A 20,927-nucleotide genomic window follows, 5' to 3' on the forward strand; every position below is an offset into this window, starting at 1 on the left:
GCACCGACGTCGCGAATCTAATGCAAACGCAGACAATAGTATCGACACTTGGCTGTGCTTCCCCGTCCTGCCACACTTTGTGCGCAAGAAAATGTAAAATCAAACCCCCGCTTTTGCGCCTCCCCTGTCGATGACCTTGAGCGAGGTTATGCTGATCGCGCCGCAGGTTGTTCGCAGGCTGTGGAAGGCTGTGTGCTGCCACTCCTAATCGCTACCGCACGGCGGATTGTGGCGGACGGCGGCGGGTGGATGCCCAAACATCACGTTCTTTGCAACCGTCGTCCCGTTCGCGGAGTGTGGGCAGAGGTGTTGATGGAATTCTCCCGGCGTTAGTAACGCGAGGAGAAGTAACATAGATTTTGGAGCCTTGTTCATCACACTGACACACCCCTGGCTGCACCAGTTGCAAAGGGGGGGACACACGGTTCGTGTGAAACGATCAAACCTTGCTTGCAAAGAGAGGGAGAGAGTGTGATAGTGATCGTGCAATTTAAGGTTAATTGCCACCAGCCAGCGTCCAATTTGACTACCGCAATGCCGTGAAACAATTGACAGACGGGACACACTCCCCGGCCTGATTTCGCAAACAGACTCGCGACCACGATCGCGACCAATAGATCACTCTTATGGCTTTTACGGGTTCGGTACCCCGCGCAGTTCGTTGTACCTCGTACGTACTTGCACCGCTTCACATGTACCAATCAGTGAAAATGAAAATTCACCTCCTCCACGCCTGGTGTTTCTTATCCCTGTTTCACATCTCGACTGGAATAGCTTCTGTTGCGCAACTTAGCAAGTCTCCCCCCTTAAAGCAGAAAACTTTATTGCACCTAGACCAAGCGATTAGATAAGTTTGTACTATGCTGCCACGGATTGAACCGCGGGAGGAATCGATAATCGTCATCGATGGAGGAACCCGAAGCTGGCAGCGATCGTTCGCGGGGCAGGCGGGCGGGTTCGTCGCCTGCTCGTCCACGCGCCTAATTGATGTCACTTGAACGCAATGGGTTTGGCTGTGCCGGGTGATGCGATTTAATTATTTCTCACGGTTATACAACCATTCCTCACGACATCTTCACGGTTCAATTAATGAGCGATTGGGCACGGCTTAGCTGGAGGGAGGGTTTGGAGGATCGATTTTGCATACACTCTCCCCTCGCAAAGCGCACTACAGACTGCATGGATTAAAGCATGTGTGAGAAATCATAATTTTATTACAGCGAGGAAAAAAAAACTTCCACCGAAACTGTTACGTTTGACCTCGTTTTGCATGTGTTTTTTTGTTTTTGTTTTTTCTTTTTTGGTTGGTGCTTCACCTTGCAATGGCCAATTTTCCTAACGCCGGACGGGTTGGAAGCGTCGTCGCAAAATTGGGCCTCGAGGGCTCGATTTTTATTGCATCCCGATGCGCGTGCCGCTCGCGTAATGAAGCGGTCGAGGGTTTGCTAATGAGCACGGCGGGTTGGGGCGTTGCTTTCGGTACGAGGTTGCTGTAGTAAAAACCATAAAATGTGTTATGTGCGTGAAGAAAGTGATGATCTCTCGTGAGGGGACTTGGTGGTTGCGATCGAGATTATACGTGAGCTGGTTGTTATAAACGGGTGCAATAATCCGTTCCAGATGCGTAAGATGGTGAGTGCCTGGAGCGATTAGAAGTAGGACAGCCGGTGTGATTCTCTCAGCTTGAGCCAATAAAATGTGTTGCCATAAACGACAAGGACACTCCTCATGCCAAAACGACTTAAAATCAACAACAAAAAAACCCTCCCCTGTACATGAACTTTTGCGTCGTTACACACGACCGATTTGTAATCTTTGCCCTATTATTTCATCACCCGGTCTCGTTCAGGTGGCTAAGTACACTTTCTGCAAAGCCCGCCCGTAAGCACTTGCTAATGTGTCAAATATTGCTTAACGCGGTTTGTGTTTTGTCCTTCTCCCGACTTACCCAGTGTTAGTCGGTAAGTCATCCATAATGCGGAGGCGCCACAACGCCGCTTGCAACTAATCGTGGTTCGCACGGTGAACCCTCTGGCGGCACCCAGTTTCGTGACGGTAGGTTAAGCCTCCCGGTCCGCTTTGTAGCGTCTAGACGAGCGAGGCGTAAAGGAGTAGGGAGTTGCTGCTGTCGTGACAAAAACGGTTCCCCCTTTCCGCTTCCCTTTTCACCGCCGTTGTCGATGTTTTTGCTCCACATGTTTTGCATCTTTTCACGCCGCCGCCGCTTACTTCTCGTTCACGGGAATCACGCTTGCTGAAATGCATCACGCCGAGCGAAAGGCGGCGAAAGATACGCCTTTCGTCACCGGTGGCTTAAGCTTAGGGTAGAACTGGAAGGTCGGTATACAAAGCAGACAAAACCCCAAAAAAAAAAAAAAAACGATGATAGAGGCATCTTTCAAAGCATCAGCCACATGCTGTACCGTTACAGAAACGTTTTCGCATTGTGAAATGGGTTGAGCGAAACATTTAGGCAATGGAATGGTTTCATGGGCGAATTAAGGCGTTAACTATTCTTTATTGCTTCATTTGAGTCTAGCAGTTCGCGCGCGTGCTCGATAAAACGAAACATATTAATATTTTAATTAAAACAAAGTCCCCAAACACCGGCGATCACACTTTTGCAGAAACAGCGACACAATCTGGCAAATGGATTTGCTATTTAAATGCTGTAACTGCCTATCGGCCTGTAGCATCATCAGCAAAAACAAAAACAAAATCCGCCAAACAAAACCACAAAGACCCAAATCCTTCCAAAACGATGGACCTTGACAGATAAATTAGTCCATAAATCGTGAGAATACAAAACATCGCTTTGGTGATCGCCTTTTTTTTTGGTGGTCTTTGCGGTTAAAGTCTACCAGATTTGGACGAGCCCAAAATATGTTCCCAAACTTAACATCCTTGACGTAGGCCGACTCGTTTGGTGCACGAATCCGGTGCAAGGACACCGACAGACAGACCAGAATGGCAGATGTTTTGCTCTTCGGACAGCGGACCCAGCCTACTACAGAGTCTGCTCACTGCGTCAAACATTCGATTGCAATGTCCGATAAGGCGCGACAGGTAATGGATCTCTTTCATTTGGAATTCAACAAAGTGCCGCTTTGTCGCTCCGAGCGCGTTCGAGGTGCGACTGATTGTACGTACGTGATCCAGCTTCCTGCTTTGATCTACGGCCAGCGATGTCGTCACGATCGCGGAGACAGGCGTGAAGTGGTGGTAGTGGCGATCAGATCAGCGATCGGATCGATACCGGCGCGCCGATAGTAAGCAATTTGTCTAATTACTCTTGCTATGCTAATACGTTGTGTTGGGTAGTATGACCCGGGAAGTAGGGTGGCGCAGTCGCCGGTTCTAATCACGACTAAGTGACAGGCTGGCCGCTCAGGAAGCTAAGCCCAGCACTGCTACGCTTACGAACTCCTTTGCCTAGTGGTCATTCTTTGACCGAGTAGCGGGCACACTTAAACGTTCCCCACTGAAAGCACATCCACCACCTAAGTTTGTTCCGTTTTTGTCTCGTGAGATCATCAGATGAACTGTGCCGTAACCACCCCCCCCCCCCCACACGGGTTGCACGGGTGAAATTGAAAGTAACTGCACATTAAGATCTGAAAAGCCGATTGACCGTGTCAGCATGGAAGAAATTAACGCAAAACGTAATGAGTGTTTTCAGAAGCTCAAGAGCCAGTCGATTGGAGCCGGAGGGGTGGCAGTATACCAGAGTGCGAAATGTTGCTGACATTGAGTGGCGCGCAGTTCCTCACCGGTGTACGGAATTCCTTGGGCTAGTTTAATGAGGGTCTGGCGGTACGAGAGGCTGTAGGCGCTGATCGCGGGATAGTTTAGTGCCTGTATAAGGAAGAACCACGCGGTATTCAAGGGAAACCACTGGAATTGGTTGGAAGTTTTGTTGGTTGGTTGACAAGGGGAGGGGAGAAGACATTTTTGTAAATGCGGTAACTCTTTGGTTGACCGTATGCAAGCGTCCTCCAGGTTATCCTTCGCCTTTGTATTGTCCTTTTTTTAGACAAAGTCATATGTATGTTGGCTGATGTGATAAATATTTCATGTTCAATGACAAATACCCTCACTGATGAGGAGGGTTTGTTTCTTTATTTTCATCATGAAAACCGTCCCTTTGGCGATATGGAGTCGTCCACACAATGGCGTCTTTTTATCAAACCCACGCTGCCTTTTTCCCGGCGATTCCCGATCCCTTTTTGTCCAGCGGCGCCGTTTTAGTTCGTTTAATTCAATCGCAACCGCAAAATCTCACCCGCGGATCGCTTAACGAATCCCGGATGTAAATGGCCAATTAAAGCAAAAGGGCAATTTAGGCAACCGACAATGTGACCGTTCCGTCAAAGTTCCGACTTCGACACACAGGCACATGGCACGGGAGGACTGTTTGTTGTCCTGCAATATATCTGACGCTCAGGTTGAGGTTTTGGTAGCGATCAGCCAGTCGAAAGGATCGAGCAGAATACTGCGACTTGGCTTTCACCTGCCATCGGTGTTTCACAGTTGTTGAGCAGCCGCCTGGCCACGGAGGAGGCAGCCGCAAACACACACGCCAGCCAGCCAGTACGTGTGGTCAATTATGAAAAGTGTATCACTCAATCAAATCACCGGACGACTATTCGCTTTGCCATTATGCCAGGCTCGGGTCGGGGAAATCCCTCCCCTTACCCTTCCCTTCGCGACATCGTGTGCACGAGACACACGATATCATCGTACACAATGTTGCACCCAAGAAGAAAGCCACCTCGTGACACAAAGCACACCCGGCCACTCAATCAAGCTTTTCTAGCTGCTGCTGCTGTTGCTGATGCCCTTCCCCGTTTGGTTTACTGGAGCGGAGTAAGGTAGAGAGAGAGAGAGGGGTACGATCATTCGTGGTTTTTGTACTGGAGTGATATCCGAGCCGCTCCGCTTCCCGGACGAAAATCGGTGGCGTTCGGATTGCCAATTTCTCAGCGTCGTCATCTTGCTGAAGCCGTACCTACGGCATTACTTTCTTCCGACTGGGAAACGGGGGCGCACTACACTCTCCTTAGTGGGTCCTCAGTTATATGTGTGTGTGTATGCGCCCGCGACGTTTGCCATTCCCATCCGGTGGTCACTTTCCCCTGCATCGGTATCGTTGGGGCGTGTTGATTAGCATTGAAAGAAATCACCGCATCACGGACGAGGCTGACACTACCGACTAACAACAGAAGGGCACAGTGAACGCCTCCTTCACTTCAACGACTGGCGGTACGGTGTTGGGTGCGATTGGCTGGATGGCTGCGCGGTGTTATTGCGGAAGCCAACAGGAATGCGTTTGGTGGATGATATGGTTTAGATGCGCGAACTGTGCGCCCTACACCATCCCAATACGACCTTCACCAAAGCCGAAACAACCGTGGAACAAGCTTTTATTAATTTCTCCCCGAAACAGCTTCGAGGGGCTCAGCTATTGGAGTGTTTTCTGGGAACAGACAGGGAACCGCGTTAGGACCTGCGTGTGTTGTTCGCGGGAGTCACTAATTAAATTAGAGAAATCCTCCTCCCCCCGGGCGGCGGCTGATCCTCAGCGTTAGTGACGCACGCTCGTCAGCTGTTCCCACAGGGCAACGGGATGAAAAATAAACCACCAACGGCAACACGCCGGCGATACGAGAAACGCTCAATCAATTAAAGACGAACTCTCCCCTCGAATGCTGGGCAACCTTTCACTTTCGTTACCTTTTTGTGGTTACCGGGGTACGGATGCAACACACTGCTCTATCTCCACGCGGGAGAATGCTTTGCACCTTTGTTGAAGGGTGTCTGTGTGTCTGTTTATGTTTGATATTCGTTCACAATCTCCGGAATGCGCTCACGAGCCCGGTTGCCCGCAGCAAAGAGGGCAGCTGGTGAAGCTGGTGGCCGCAATCTACCGTTGCGTTGATTGGAAGCTGACCTCTAGAGTGGTGGTGTATCATATCAAAGCGATACGCTTTGATTGAGATAGATCGTATCTGTTAATCATCTGCAGTGAACGTGGAAGTCAAACTGGGACGGATTAAATGTTGCAAAAAAAAAGGGTAAATGACGCTGATACACCCGGGCTTGATGCATCTGAAGTGTGCAATAATTCTAGCCCTAGCGTGGAAAGTATAGTAATTGACACCGTGAAATAACGCTACCTCGTCGCATAGCGAGTGAAAGTGAAGGAAACAGCTTATCTGCCGTTCGTTTACTTATCATTCCCTTTCCAAGCTGTTCGAGAGGCAGGATAGTGCATGAAGTGCAATTAAGCCACTGCTGTGTTTTGAAAAGGTCTATGTTGTGCGATTTTATTTATTAGCTTTTACGTGCCGTAGTTGATGTTTTTTTTTGTCATACTATCACATACACACACACACACATACAATCACCTGAGTACAAAACACACATGCATGCATCCTCTCGAGAGAGCATAAAACCGTTCGACACATTAAACCCCCTACATTTCCTGTACGGCACACTCACGGGGAAGATCTTGCATGTAACGGCGTACCGGTGGCGTCAGGCCGATGGAGACAGTGCCGGAAAACTGGTTCCTTTCCAAAAGAGCTGCTACAGCCTGGAGCTAGTGAGAGGTGAGGATCCAGAGGAGCGAAGTTAAAAATAAAACTTTGAACCCGGCCACACGCCCGAGGAAGTGACAGAGATGCAGCGACCGAAACCGGGCAGGTTCGGTGGCTGAATTTCGCTTTCGTTGACGGTGAACCCATCGCTTCTGCATCTGGCCAGTGGCAAAAGCTTTCGTATGCAGGCGTGAAAGAGAAAGGAGTAGAAGAGGAGGGAAGGCGCCAAATATTTGCGGAGATCAGTTGCCTGCTCACGTTTGTTTGTGGTCGCGTTTTGAACGGCCCATGCTGTGTATAGTAGGGTGATCTTCCTCCGGTGGAGAAATTCCGACGCCCATCCGAAGACATCCGCGTGCCCGGAAGGTCAACGGCTGGCAAAGGGGCAACAATCTAACCGTTTCGAAAGTTCACCCTGAACCCGAATCGTGTCTGTGTGTGTTTGTGTACACGTTTGTGTGTTTATGTACGGATGTCCGAACTTTCCACAGGGATGACCGATCGGGCTAGTGGAGGCTTGGTTTTGAACGAGGCACGTTTTATCAATGTGTGACGAAAGATAGGGCCACGAAAACATTTTGATTGTGAAACATGTATAAGGAAGTATTTTTTTATTTATTAGAATCCGTATCCGTATGCTACGTCATTATGTTGGTGATATACTTGCCATTCCAAACAAATTCGTAACAGCTGTGGACTGGACATTTGGTGACAAACAAATCACAACGTCAAACAAATGGGTTACCAAACAGAAGTTAACATCAAAGCAAAAAAGGTTTTGTTTCAACACCTTGTAACAGTATCATGAGTGCTAAAAATACTAGAAATTCAGGTGAAAAAAACAGCCCCATTAAGATGAAGCTTTTAACTACAAATGACACCACTGCACTCTCAGAAATCACAACCTGCAAAACAAAAAATCACACGCTAAAGTATGCTTAATCTATCCGTGCAGCCCATAGCTGTAGGACGGACAAAAAATCCGGCTTTTTACACGCCGGTTTTATTTCACCGTCAATGCGGCACCCGTCAACGGGCACGATGTGCGGATCGGATCCATCACTTAAGGGATCGCACCACTTAAAGCATTTTTAGCACGAGCCAAAAAGAGCGTCATCCGGTCGTGGGTATCGCTTTAACATCGCTAGACACAGCAACAAGACACAGGAGCGATCTTAATGCAAAACGCGATCTACACCGTGCGTCTGCGTTGTGTATACGTGCTCGATGCTGCTTTTCGTTCGTGGTCATTGTGACGGATTACAGAACAGCCAGCGTGCAAGGGGAGGGGGAGGGGGGTTGGATTGTTGCTGCTTTTTTCGCTCTCTGCATACTGTTTTGTTTTAGCTCGCTCATCTCATGCATTCGGAAGTGACGAACCAAATTCATGGCCATGCACGGTTGAACGTTCAATTATGAAACATTTTAGATTTTTGCTCTACCCATGTGAGTGCGGTAAAATCGATGGATTCCGCTGTGGAGTAGGACCTTGCCACACAGCGGGGTTCAACAGATTCATCCGGTGGTACGAGCACAAGAACCCCGGTGTCTGCATGTCCCTGGATGGCTGAAAGTCTGATGGCACGTACCATCGATTCAGGTTCGTCGCTTGTGTCCGTGAATCTTTCGATAACCCGTAAAGTGTTTGATCGCGCGTTGCATTGAAAATGAATTCATGTAAAGCTATCGAAGCTTGTCTGTGTGGTGTCAGGATTGTTTGATTGTTTAGATAAATAGTTAGATATTAAAGAAAGATCAATTGATGCAATAAAACGGAGTCTGTGTTTAGTGCATGAAAATGAATTATGAATTATTAGAAAAAAAGACGAAAAAATATTACGATGACTAAATTCATGAATTTTCTCGTTAGTTGGGACAACATGAAAAGCAAACAACAATCACATTGTTACGGCATCTGAGCCCTTCGGTGTGAGAGTAGTAATCATTGCAAGGTTTAATTAGCCCAAAAAAGATTGTAACTCGAGGTCCAACGATAATATCATGTTAGATTCTGTTGTTACACATGTGGCATACTAAATTGAACTTTCGAAACCCTTTCAACACAGTTTTGTAACAACCAAAATCATTCAATGGACTGCTATGAGGTAATCAAATGAGACTCATAGTACCTTTACTAAGAGATTAACTGTTACAAATTAGCAGCCATATCAAACAAGACTTCGATATGGTTTTCAATTCCATTTCTGAAGCTCTCCAAAATGCATCGCATATCACCCAGTGACCTGGTAGCAATCGTATTGTGTGCACTTGGGAGCTACTGACCCACTGATTGCCTTGGCTCACGTTCTACACTGCAACGCCCTAATGAAGATCGCACACGCGACCCTACCAACGAAATAAGCCTCCTACGTTGAGCCCCAATTTCACACCCTTTCCCATTGCCGGCACCTTGCAAAAGGCATCACTGTTCGTGCGCGGAATTGGCAAACACGATCACCAACTGTGCACAGCGTTTTGCACGCGGAAGGTGAGAAACGACGATCGTCAATACTTTCCCACGTGCAGCGAAACAATCACCCGTAGAAAATACCCTCCAAGCACACCGGGGAAGAAAAAAGAAAAAAAAAACATGGGAGAAAATGTGTTTTCGTCCATCTTTGCGACACGCCGCGAAATTGGTAGCTAATGAAATGGACGTGGGAGCTTAGGCAAACACGGCAGACGACACCAACGGGTGGGAGGTGTGAATCGAGGTGCACAAAAAAATCGGAATCGGTCATCAAACGACGAATGTGTCGGCAAACACGCGTTTGTTGTAGGGTAAATAAATGCCGTTGCGGTTTGCTTTCTTTCTGTTTGTCCAGTTGGAGTTGTCCGTCGCGGGTTGTGTGTGGCACGCGATGAGCTTGTAGTTGGCGCAACACACAACCTTTGCGATGGTAAATCTCCTGCTGATTGATTGGTGTGCCATTAAGACGTTTCTGTTTGTAAGCCGTTTCTCCCGCCACGGCACTGGTTAAAGCTCGTCTTGTCTATAGACAAAATTTGTCTGCTAACGATCAATTGCTGTGGAATTGGATTTTTGTTTTGTTTTACCGTTTGATAGAAATTTCAAATTTTCTCGATGACAGTTGTCGATCATTGCCCGCTGCACTAAGGTCGCTAAGGTGTACGAATAGGCCGTTACGGAAATGAGTAGATTTGCTACAGCAACAAAAAAGCTATCTCATTTCAGCTGCAGGGTAAGGAAATGAACCTCTGGGAAGGTATAAGAGCGTACTAACCCAGTGACCTCGATCCAGTTCGGGGTACTTTTGATTGATTTTTGCTTTGGAGAAAAGTTTGGGTTGAAAAGTTGCGCCGGTGTTTAGCCAACAGCTGACATGTCAAATGACGATCATTTTGCTGTTAAATATATCCCGCCGTTATGGTTGACTTACGTGGAAGCGTCTTAGTATCTGTATGGCAGCTGTATGCGAAGGTCCATGTTTTGCTTACCTGGAGAAAAGAGCGAACAAAAAAAAGGCAATAGATAGTTAGAAAGTGGTAAAATGGTGAAATTAAGCGGAAACGGTGTTTTAAGCCCTGAAGGTAAAGGCGATTAGTATTTAAAAAAAACCTGCCTACCATCAACAAATGATTACCAAAAAATAGCTGTGTGCGATGAGAAACGGGAAGCAAAAGTACATCCATTGCATCCGAGTCGGACGGTTGGGCTTAGAGGTTGATGTTTTCACTCCATTATTTATCGTGGTGATGATGATGGTGCCTCAACACCACGGTGTCATCTGCTTGGGTGTCGCTTCAGGGTGGATAGACGATGGTCAAAATGTTGCGATTTTAATTAAAGCTTCCTCTACTTTTCTATCTCTCTCTCCCATTCGCTTCTTAGTAAGTCTAGTAAGCGCTAGAGTGCTCACCTTCAGGTGTCGGGTGTCATCTGCCATGGAAATTACCTTGGATTTCCGTGGCGTTTCGAGAGCACCCAGGTTTCGCTGGCTTGATTGATGCGACAAGCCGTAAGTACACTTTCCGTCTCTCGCTCTTAGCTTTTTCACACAACCAATGGAGCCGAAAGCGAAGCAAGAATTGACACGAAGTGTTGTGGTTGTATGTGTGTGTGTATTTTACACATCCAAAACCCCCGCGAGATGGAAGGCAACAGGGGATCTCTCTAAATTACTCAATCAAAACAACAGGAAGCGGCGTGTCGTCGAATTTCTCCCGCTTCTAATTTGTGTTCACCCCGAAACCTGAGCGGCATGTTTGAGAATGGTAAGAAAGTTGACGCTCGAGAGCAGTCGATGAGGTTAGTGGCGCCTGCAAGTCTGGTGTGATTTTTGGTTTTCGCCAACCCGAAATTAGAAGAGACAATCGGAAGAGAAACACGCCGCAAGAGATCGCTTCAAGAGGAGCCGTTTTGTTTCAGGCCATAAATTGTGCCACCATTAAGGGTGACATTCGGGACAATTTCTAGGGGGCGTTCAAATGTGGGTCCCACTTCCTGCTGTACACGCTAGATACAGCCGAACTGATAACGGTGGCAGGAAACCTTGGAACAAATCAACGCCAACGCTGGATGACTCTAGAATGGCTTGGTGCAGGGTGCAAACTCGTGTGCAGGTTTTCTAACCATACTTACGAGCACTCCAAATGCAGCTCGATGCAGAGTTTCGTGTGGGTAGTGGGATAGAAAAGCCCTCGGGGGACTGTTGCGGGTAATTGACGTGGGCAGTGCTAGAATCCTGCGATAAACGTCTCAATTTGTTTGTTGTCCACGGTACACGGTGCGCAACGGTTTCCGTTAATTAGAGACCGCTGATGCACTTGCACAAGGGATGCTAGCTGACGATTGGTACCGTTCGCTGGACCGTGTGCTAGGGTTTTGGATTATCGCCCATGATTTATGACGTCCGGGGTTCAATTTTAATGCCAGCCGATGGGAGGACGATTTGAAATTGTCAAACCGCTTGGTGGCAGTGGTTTGCCCTGGAACCGGCCACTCCTCGTCGGTGTGGTCACCGAAAGCGTAGGCAGAGGGTTTAGGTATGAAACCTGCCAACAAGTAAACACCCTAACAAACAACCCGTTCTGAACAACGGGCTGCCCAACGAGCGAGAAATGAAGGCGTTAGCGTCTATCGGGCGTCTAGAATTGGCTGTATTGCGTACCAGCGCTCCCTTCAAGAGCTGCAAATGCCAACGCGAGACAGAACAACGGGGGTTTACACAAACAAGTGGGATCTCGTTTCGTCAGCATAACGCTGTCTCGGACTCAGATCTTGGACCTGCCCCTTCGCACTTTGCATACAATGTGCGGTGTGGAAAGTGGTTTCTTCATCAGAGCAGCCCATCACTGCTGCGGGTCTTAACGGGCGTGGAGCTCTAGTGAACGAAAACGATGCGTCGAAGTCAGCTTCCTGCTCGTTCCAAGTGAATTCCCGCGCGTATAGGCGCGTGCGCGCATAGAACAACAGAATTACAGGCCTGAGCAGCATAGCGCCGATGTGTTGTGGGCCTAAGACTTCGGCTTCAGAGACCCATTCAGACAAATTGCAGGGAGCAGGTTTTCGGCAGGCAGATAGGAATGCGTCGATCGCTATCTTTGTAATTGAATTACGCAAGGTTGTCTGTTGCGCGTGCCGTAACCTGTTCCCGAACTCTTCGATGACCTGGTGAGAGGTCAGATCACAACATGCTGTAGTGGTGCAGAAAAATCAAACTTCTGATAGAAATGATTCTCCTCGAGCCCATTCAGACGGAAAACCAATTTTTCAAAACAACACTGCGCTCGTTATCGCAGCATGGCGCGCGGCGTATGCTCTCGCTCTCTTCACAGTTATCGTGCACATCGCCTCATTATCATCGCCGTCGACCTCTCGCCGTGGTGGTACACATGAATCGTGCATTTTTCGTTCGGTTGGCGGTACACGCACCCAGCACTTCACCCAGAGTGGCTCCCGGGTGAGTCTCTGTATCGGAACTGCTGCTGGTGGGGGTATGTGGGATTATTACAAATAATGATTGTATCCACACAGCACAAATGAATTAGGTCAGCGATAACCTTTTTTCTTCTTTCTTTGCTTTCCAACCACGCTGCTACAGCGCGTACAAGTTGAAGATGGCAAGAAGCGAACCTCTCCCGGCTGCTGGGGATGAATGCGTTCATAAACGCACGTAAATAACTCCGGCGCAAGTGCCCCTGTTTTTCCTCCCGGCTCATAATCTGGGTACGAAATTAGTTTGAGCGATCTATTTTGGTTCTTTTTTTATTGTTGTTGCTTCTGACCCTCTACTCCACTCTTTATTGTTCACGCAAAAATTCGTTGCCGGGTTGCACAGGTGGAAGATGGATTGAATGGGGCTGGTTGGGCTTACCGTTCCATTTTTCCTACCTGAACCCGGCGTGTGGCACGGCGGTGCGTTCCTGTGCTATGTTAGTGGGTGCATGTTTGGGGGGTGCCCTACTCATTATTCTTTGCACCTAACGCAGGCACACTTTTTTCGATCCCGGTGAAAGCGGAAGGTTTAACGCGACCAAAGCATCGAGTGCGGCTTGGTAAATGTAATTAAGCTTACGTTTAACCTGTAGCTCGTGGCTTCTTTTGAACTTTGGGAAGTGTGGCAGGAGCAATTTAATCACCTTGAAAAGTAATACACACGAATGGGAACGATGATATGGAAGTGTGTACGTAAAGCAAAACGCAAATAGTTAATTTTTCCCAAGTGTCAGCTTGTAGAGCGATTTTTTCCCAAGTACAAATCAATCTTCTTTAGTGTAAACGAAGCAAAACGTGTCACCAGCTAGGGTACTTTGGATTTCTTGCTGCTTCCACTAATTCACCAAAAATTGCCACAGACGCAGTTTACGTGTGTTGCTAAGCTTCAGGGTCGTACGCATTCCGCAAGCACCTTCCGCCGACGAATTGAAACATAACTCTTTACAGCAAAAAAGACGGCCTGAAAAGCGAATGCAATCAATTCGCTATCGTCGATACCGCCAAATCGGCGACTTCTTTCCCCAATCTAGTGGAGCCAGCATATGCTCTTAGCTACCGCGTGGAAAGCTGCACCGTGTTGCACATAAACGCCACACGCGTAAGCTCCCACTCTAGTTGGGGTGTTTTTTTTTTTGGCGTTGCGTATATATCCCACCCCTACCTGTGCCACTATACTCGTGCACATTGGCTGATGCACGTTTCGGTGCGAGTGTGCGAGGTGAACGACTCCAACGGCTGAAACGAATGTCACATTCCGTTTGCCAATACTGGCCTAAGGTTTCGCCTACTTCGTAAAGCCTTTCGGTGACCTCCAGAGGACCCGAAGACCGGATTGTCGTGGGATTCGAAACGGAGGCACATAAAACGGGGCAACAAAAGGTATGGGCAGGTTTCAATCGGGCTTTGGATGAAGTGATTTAATAATTTCCATTCTAGAATGCTTGCGCGAGAGGCAACCGTAAAGGAAATAGTTGAGAAGGAAAAAAAGAAAAGCAAAAACTATGACTCGTTGTTGTTTTCCTCCTATCTGCTTCTGGTGGGAAGCTTCTGGTGGTTTAAAAAATTAATAAATTTACACAGCATTGGAAGCTAATGAAATTCAGGTTTTGGCCGTTCCCAGCGAAGTGAACGTGATGCGTTCACGCAAGTGAACGTTGGTGAAGCGTTGCTAGCGCTAGTGGAGCGTTTAAGTTTATTAAATTAATTATAATGTCCGAACCGATCAGCTTACGCAGGACGGGTTTAATTTCGATGAATTGGTCCCTCTCGGTACCATTTGATGTAGCATTCTGGGAGCAATTTTGTACACTGCAATGCATCGCATATAGTTCTTTAATTGCTTTAATTGTGATCTTCGAATCGCAACGCAGGTGCATTGGGTTCTAAATATGTGAACAAACATCACACAAGTACTTATTTCTACATAATTTTTACGATCCTGCGCTACGATCGCAAACCCCACTCGAGAGGATGCGTCAATTCCGATCGTTCCGATCGCAAGTACTGGCTCTAATTGTAGGATATGCAATTTCCAACCAGCAATTGAACGGCAACTTCCTCCGAAAGGAAATTCTCAAGGAAGTTTCACCCGTGCGTGCCCCAGCATCCTCATGATGATTGGCCGTACGAGCGCTTTGCTGCTTGCCCGTCGGACAATGGTGTTTCATCTGCGCACCCTAATTGCGATGGCCAATTTCGCCACGAGTGACCGCTGTCCTTCGGCACTCAAAAGCAACCCCCTAGCGGGGGACACGTCGTGTTGCAAGAGGTTAGAGGTGGAATGAGTATGAATAGGGGGAGGTCACACTGTTTGTAGGTTCAGCTGGAGCTGGAGAGCCAAAAGTGAGGACCGTTCGAGAAGCGAGCCGACAAACCGATAGCGATGGCAAACATTTCAGCCCAGCGAAACAAGCTCATCCGGTGCTAAATGCTTCTAATTGATCGGTTATTGGTTGTGCGGTCTGTTTTCTTCTTGTTGGAAATTGCGCTCTACGCTCGTGGTGTGTCGTGGGATGGTCGGTAATGATGCTTGTTTGAGTTTTCATTACAAGGTGACACACGACCAACTAATTGCTATGGGGCGCATTTTTGATGGGCATTTTGCTAGCTGTTGAGAACCGAACCCAACAGATACAAAAACTTTTCTAAAAGGGCTATTTTGTGACTTTGGATCACAAGGTTGTATAAAAACTGGCAAAGGTAAAGAGGGCTCTTTAATTCTTGTTTCCATAAGTTCTCGCTTATAAATATGTTCCATGAAACGGTAAAATCGTATGCTAATTCACGTTGAGAAATAGCAAGAAGTCTGTAAAACCTTTTCAGCATCATTTCATCGCTCGATCAGCCTTCATGCTTGTGAAATAAACTGATAGGGGAAAGCTAGCTTGCAGCATCTAATTTTGAAACCGTCTCATTTGTATTGCCAATTTTGTTTTTAGACAAGCTTTGAGTTTAGAGGATAAATGTTTGCCAAATATTTAAACTTGGCGTATTATAGCTGAATGTTAGTGTAAAAGGCTGATTAATTTGCTGGCAATTTTAAGAAAAATAATTTTAAAACATTACTAAATTGTTCTTTCTCATGAGCACAATAACATAAACTATCGTTTTTTCCTTTATTCTACATATCGTTTTCTTAATCTTCAACGTTTCATCAGTGAAAACAAAAACACTCATTCATGTATGCCCGTTTTTGCATTGCTACACAAATGCAATCAGCATCTTCCACATCCAATTAAATCATCAATCCGCTACATCACTCAAGCTACCGAAATCGCCTTTAACCGCTTACGGACAACCGGCCGAAGCTAAGCGACCTTCTGATCATGTTTTCGCGCACGATCACGAAAAAAGCCTCTCACCTCCCCTCCTACTTCTCCACGCATTCAACCGGTAATGGATTTTGGCATGCCGTTGTTCCGCGCCGTGTTGCACCTGCCGTTGCAAACAAACGAACCAACGCGAGCCCAAGGGAAACCAATGGCCGCGAAACAGCTCAAGAACATCGCAACATTTACTGCCAGAAGAAAGTGTACCGGTGGTTGGTTTGCTATAACACATGTTTCACTTTTCCTCAAAGTTGGATGGTACCAGTAATGTTCTGGTGTTAATGGTGATTTTGTTTCCTGCTCTTCCATTTCCCACTTCGGCACATCGAATTCAGTTCGCGAACGAATCGATCGTGCGATGGAAGCGAATGAACTAGGAAGCACTGTTTTCGGTGACGCATTAGGAAGTAATGGAAGAAGGCAAGAGTTGCACTATTTTTTTTTTATCGTGTCTGTGTGTTTGTGGCGGTTGAATTTGCTACCGTCGATCGTCCACATTCGTACGGTGACTATCGAAGCACGAAATTCCGGGCTGAGTGGCAATCGAGTTTGCTCATCGAGTATCGGAAGCATCGACTATGACAGAACTCCCCAGCAGGTACATACCACACAGCGCTGCCGGTTGTTCCGATAACAATTTCCTGCCATGTGCGCATACGGTGCAGTCCGCCAGGGGTTAACAGGGGAAGGGGGAAAAGAAGAAAGGAACGGATCGAAACTTGACCAAGTTCCTTGTTTGCTATTAATTATGGCAACAATACACACCGGAGTAACGATTGAATTTTGGAATCTCTTTGTTTTGTATGCTTTCAGATCATTATGAGCGCTCCGAATGTGTCACATTGGCAATATCTTTCATCAAGCTGTGGCAGGTGAGTTTTTTTTTCGAGCTTAATTAGTTGGCCGTCCGTCTTTCCGCTAATACTGCGTCACGGTAGCAAATTAGTGACGCCTTCAATGTGAAATAAATATTCATTCATCCGATGCGGCAGGTGCATATACTCTGCTGCACGGTGGTGACCTACATTTAGGAAACAAAAAAACAAAAATCTGTATTTGAAACCATTGCAATTGACGGTACCAGGAAGCACACCAAAATAAAAGAGCAACTCAAAACCGTTCACAAAGCAGCCCAAAAAAAAAAGTGTTTCTTTACCGTTTTTATGACGAACAAACCCAAATGCTCTACCGTTTGCTCATTACCATGCACATTCTCTTGTTACAGCGAGGGAAGTGAGCATCGCTTACAAGATGCGTCCGATCAAATGTGTGCTCAAACGTAGATAGAGTTGTCTAAAATATGTTTATCAGCCTTACGGGCGGGAGTTTTTTATTCACCCAGACGAAGAGCACTGGAGGACGCGTATAAGCGTACCGCCTCGGAAGAGATGCTTAAAGTCTTCTGAAACGGTGTAACCCTATTTTGGGATCTCGCCAACGGGAACTTGGACACTTGAAAGTACTTCACGCTTAGTGGCCAAACACATATGACTCCATTAGCGCACGCTTAAAGTAAAAAAAGACAAAGCTTTTCAAGTTAAAGGTGGACTGAAGTTGGCAAATTCAATCTGGCCAAGCTAGGTCAGGGAGACAGCAAAAACTAGTTAAAGAATACACTTCGGCTGGGTGAGAAAAACGGGAAACCAAGCTCTGAGTGGCGAGTTTCGAATCTTTTTGGGGGGGTTCGCGTTGATAAAACAAATAATCAACGAAAATTACTAACGGTTTGGGGCGTTAATTCAACGGTGGTGGGGTTTCTCGCTTGCGCCTACTACCCGGCACAATCTCACCATTTCGACATCATCGAGATCGTTTGCTTTGCAGATAATAGCCCCAGCAAGCTCCGTTACAAGCGTTACACGGAGAAAACAGAAGCATGGAACGGGTGAAAATGTGAAACAAAACAGAAATGTATGCTCGAAAAGGAAAACAAGTGTTGCCTTTTGGAGTATGATCACCGTGACTATCGAAAATGAATACCCGGATCGTATCATTCTGTGCAGCACAGGCGGCCTACGATTGGTATTGATCGCAATAAATTACCCTGCTTGTTATGGTTTGCAACCAGCACCGGAATCTTTGATAGTAAACTCGTTTCAATTCTTCTCGTTTTTCTTATCCGGTGCGTGCGTGTATGACAGTACGGCAGCTTGGGCAGCTGGCACCAAGCACCGAGAAAGGAGCTTTTTTGTACTCTTTATCTAGTAGCCAAGCGAACCAAGCAGCACCAAACTGTAGCAAGCAACCCAGCAGCGGTATATCCCTGGAGGCGCTTGCAGGAAAACCCATCAACAAATGTACCGCCAGAAAAGTAGCGGCAAAAGTAACGCAATACGCGATCGCTACCACCCGAGCAGACAGACAGACGGGGCTTTTTTTTTTTTTGTTTGCCTCATTCGCGATCCTCATGACAGGTGTTTCGTGGCTGGGGTGTAACAAAACCACCATTCTAGCGGGAGTGTGCGCGCTCGTGCGCCTTATTTCGTCAACGGTTGCTTTCCATCCGCCGGCTAAGCAACGCGAAACCCGCTTGGGTTGGGTTCGGTTGGCATTTCCCCGTGATCCCCGACCACCCCGTGGCAAGAATTCAACGCCAATCCGCAGATCAGTTGACTGTTGCCTCGGTGTTGCGTATTCTCCGCGCGCGCTCCCGTTGTCGTTGCGAGCGCAAGCCACGCGTTCGGTTACTTCGGCATCCAGGATTTGTGACGACTTGCTGACGCGGGCTGCTTACGGTTACGATTCGCTGTACCAAGCCCCACTGTGCACGTGGTGGAAGTTTTCCATATAAAATAAAATTCTTTTTTTTTTGTTAGTTTCGTCGGCACCAGAACATGGCACTCGTGGGTTTGGGATCCCCGTTTTGGGAAGGGATCGAGATGCACTGTTGCGGACAGATTGCGGTGAACTTTTAAATGCAATCGAACGTTAACGGGCACCACTTTTTTGCACGAATATCAACCGCCTTCAACGCTTGGTGGTGGTGGTGGAGTGCATGCTGGAGATTGTAATCTCGGAAATTGCTCTTTATTTTTTGTGCTATTGCTACAGTTGGACAAGTGTTTTGGAAGGGAGCGTTTGCGAGCGAATCGAAGCTACTTCGCGCCAGCAACAAGGGAATGAAAATTTGTTCAACGTAATGTCGCTCACGAAACAGATTTTTGACGAGGAGTTTTTATGTTTGTTGGTTAGTTCTCGAGTGCAGCTGTGGGAAAAGGTCAACAGTGATGCTTATCGATCAGGATGGGATTGATTGTTCGCGTATATCAACAGGTATAGATTTGTTTCCGTGGTTGTTTTCAGCGTTCGATGATTTCGATTTGGATTAATCGGATTTATTTAGAAAGACACAAAAGACATGATTGCGTAAATTGTTTGGTGCCATTCTACTGTTGTGGCATAAATGTGACTGGTTGATAGATGGCCTTTTAACTGTTTCACAATAAAATTTTCTAATAAGCTTTTTGAATATGGAAGATACATCGAACATTTAATTATTAATTTTAGAATGGGATCTATAAGAACATCTCTATGCTTCCAGATTCGTTTTATTGCACTATGTATTATCAATTCTGGGGCGGTTCCGTGGTACAGTCGTCAAATCGAACGACTCAATAACATGCCCGTCATTAGTTCAAGCCTAGAATGGACCGTCCCCCCATAGCAAGGAAGGAATTGACTTATTTATCCGACTGCGTGTGGTAATGAATTAAGTCTCAAAAGCCTGTATAGGCCGGGCACGTCCGCGTAGGACATTTTGCCAAATAGAAGAGAAACAATTTATATAAGCTTATAATCTACGATAGCTTATGAACCTACGATGTTAAGCTATCTTACACTATATGAAGATGCTTTTCCAATTCAACCCTTGTTCTACCTACCGTATTGATTTTCTCCATTATAACGTTGAAATTGTTTTTGCTGCACATGACGGATCTGTTTGTCGTTGAACTTAGATCAGCCGATGTATGTATGCTGCAGCGCACCGTCTTACTGCCGTAGAAGGGTGACAAATTGCTATTTCCCAAAACATGCACTGTTTGCTCGTCACCGAAAAACCACCAAAACCGCTGCTACTACTGTTACACTTTTGTGTGTGTGTGTGTGTGCTTATGATTACGATTTAACCGCGCAACTAAACTATGTTTCAACTTCAACTCAATCGAAACATTTACTACCGCGCACACTCACTGGTTCACTTATGCTACTACACAAGATGGGCGGAAAAATGAGCTTGAGAAATCAGGAAACCGAAGAAAGCATCTAACAATTAAACACCGCAGCTTTTTTCCCGAAAGGCAACGCGTGTAATGGCACAATCAAGCTACTGCTTTGATATGGACAAAAAATTTCGTAAAAAAACAATACCGAACCACAAGACGGGAAGGAGAGTACAAAAAAAACAACCCAAAATGATCGTTGACATAATCACACGGCACAGCTTCCGGTTGGGAATTGGCAAAGCATTACTTAAAAATCGGAACAAAAAGTGTACCATACAGCACCGCGCCTTTTATCGGGACTGGGTGGCTTTTGTTTCCATCATTGTGCACCCGTTTTACTTCCCAAAAACTCATAACGACATCAACAGTTACATGAAAACGGCTTGCAGCTTGGAAGCTGTACCGCTGCTGGCGTCGGTTTCGTGTGTAGCTTTGGCTTTGAAGGGCGCACGCACCAGCCACCAAAGGTAGCCGTAGTGGCTGGGTGTGGGCAGAAAACTAGCCCAAAAACTCAAAGCTATCGAGCTTCTTGTCTCGCATCCATTACTTAACAGTTTTCCTCCACCTCATTTGGGGTAAGGGTTTGATGCTTTGACAGTTGCCAGATGATGACGATCAAAACGACGTCTATTGATTATCGATAACAGCACAACAACAGCCCGTGTCGGGCAAAACAATAGCGACAGGCAATCTCTCTCCCGCAAAGTCTTGAGCAGAGCAGGCCGTAACCGGTGCGACGCTCCTTAGTTTAGATTGTGTGTCCGCGTGTTTTATTGAGATTCGGAGCCTACTAACGCCCTTTTGCATGAGGGTCCCC

The 20,927-nt window shown here is 46.8% G+C and overlaps 1 protein-coding gene across 3 annotated transcripts in view; it reads right to left on the reverse strand.

Moving 5' to 3' along the window:
• LOC121587865 (disheveled-associated activator of morphogenesis 1-like) overlaps positions 1-20,927 on the reverse strand; it is a 60,016-nt gene that overhangs the window by 38,011 nt on the left and 1,078 nt on the right. Inside the window, exon 1 of one of the 3 annotated variants that reach the window (XM_041905102.1) lies at positions 19,769-20,298. In XM_041905102.1, the coding sequence (XP_041761036.1) occupies positions 19,769-19,816 (48 nt within the window). In that variant the 5' untranslated portion in view covers positions 19,817-20,298. Of the gene's footprint in view, positions 1-19,768; positions 20,299-20,927 lie in introns of those variants that run through there. The other 2 variants (XM_041905101.1, XM_041905099.1) reach the window with 2 other exon arrangements.

This window comes from Anopheles merus, chromosome 2R (genome assembly GCF_017562075.2).
Source record: "Anopheles merus strain MAF chromosome 2R, AmerM5.1, whole genome shotgun sequence".
NCBI lineage: Eukaryota > Metazoa > Arthropoda > Insecta > Diptera > Culicidae > Anopheles > Anopheles merus.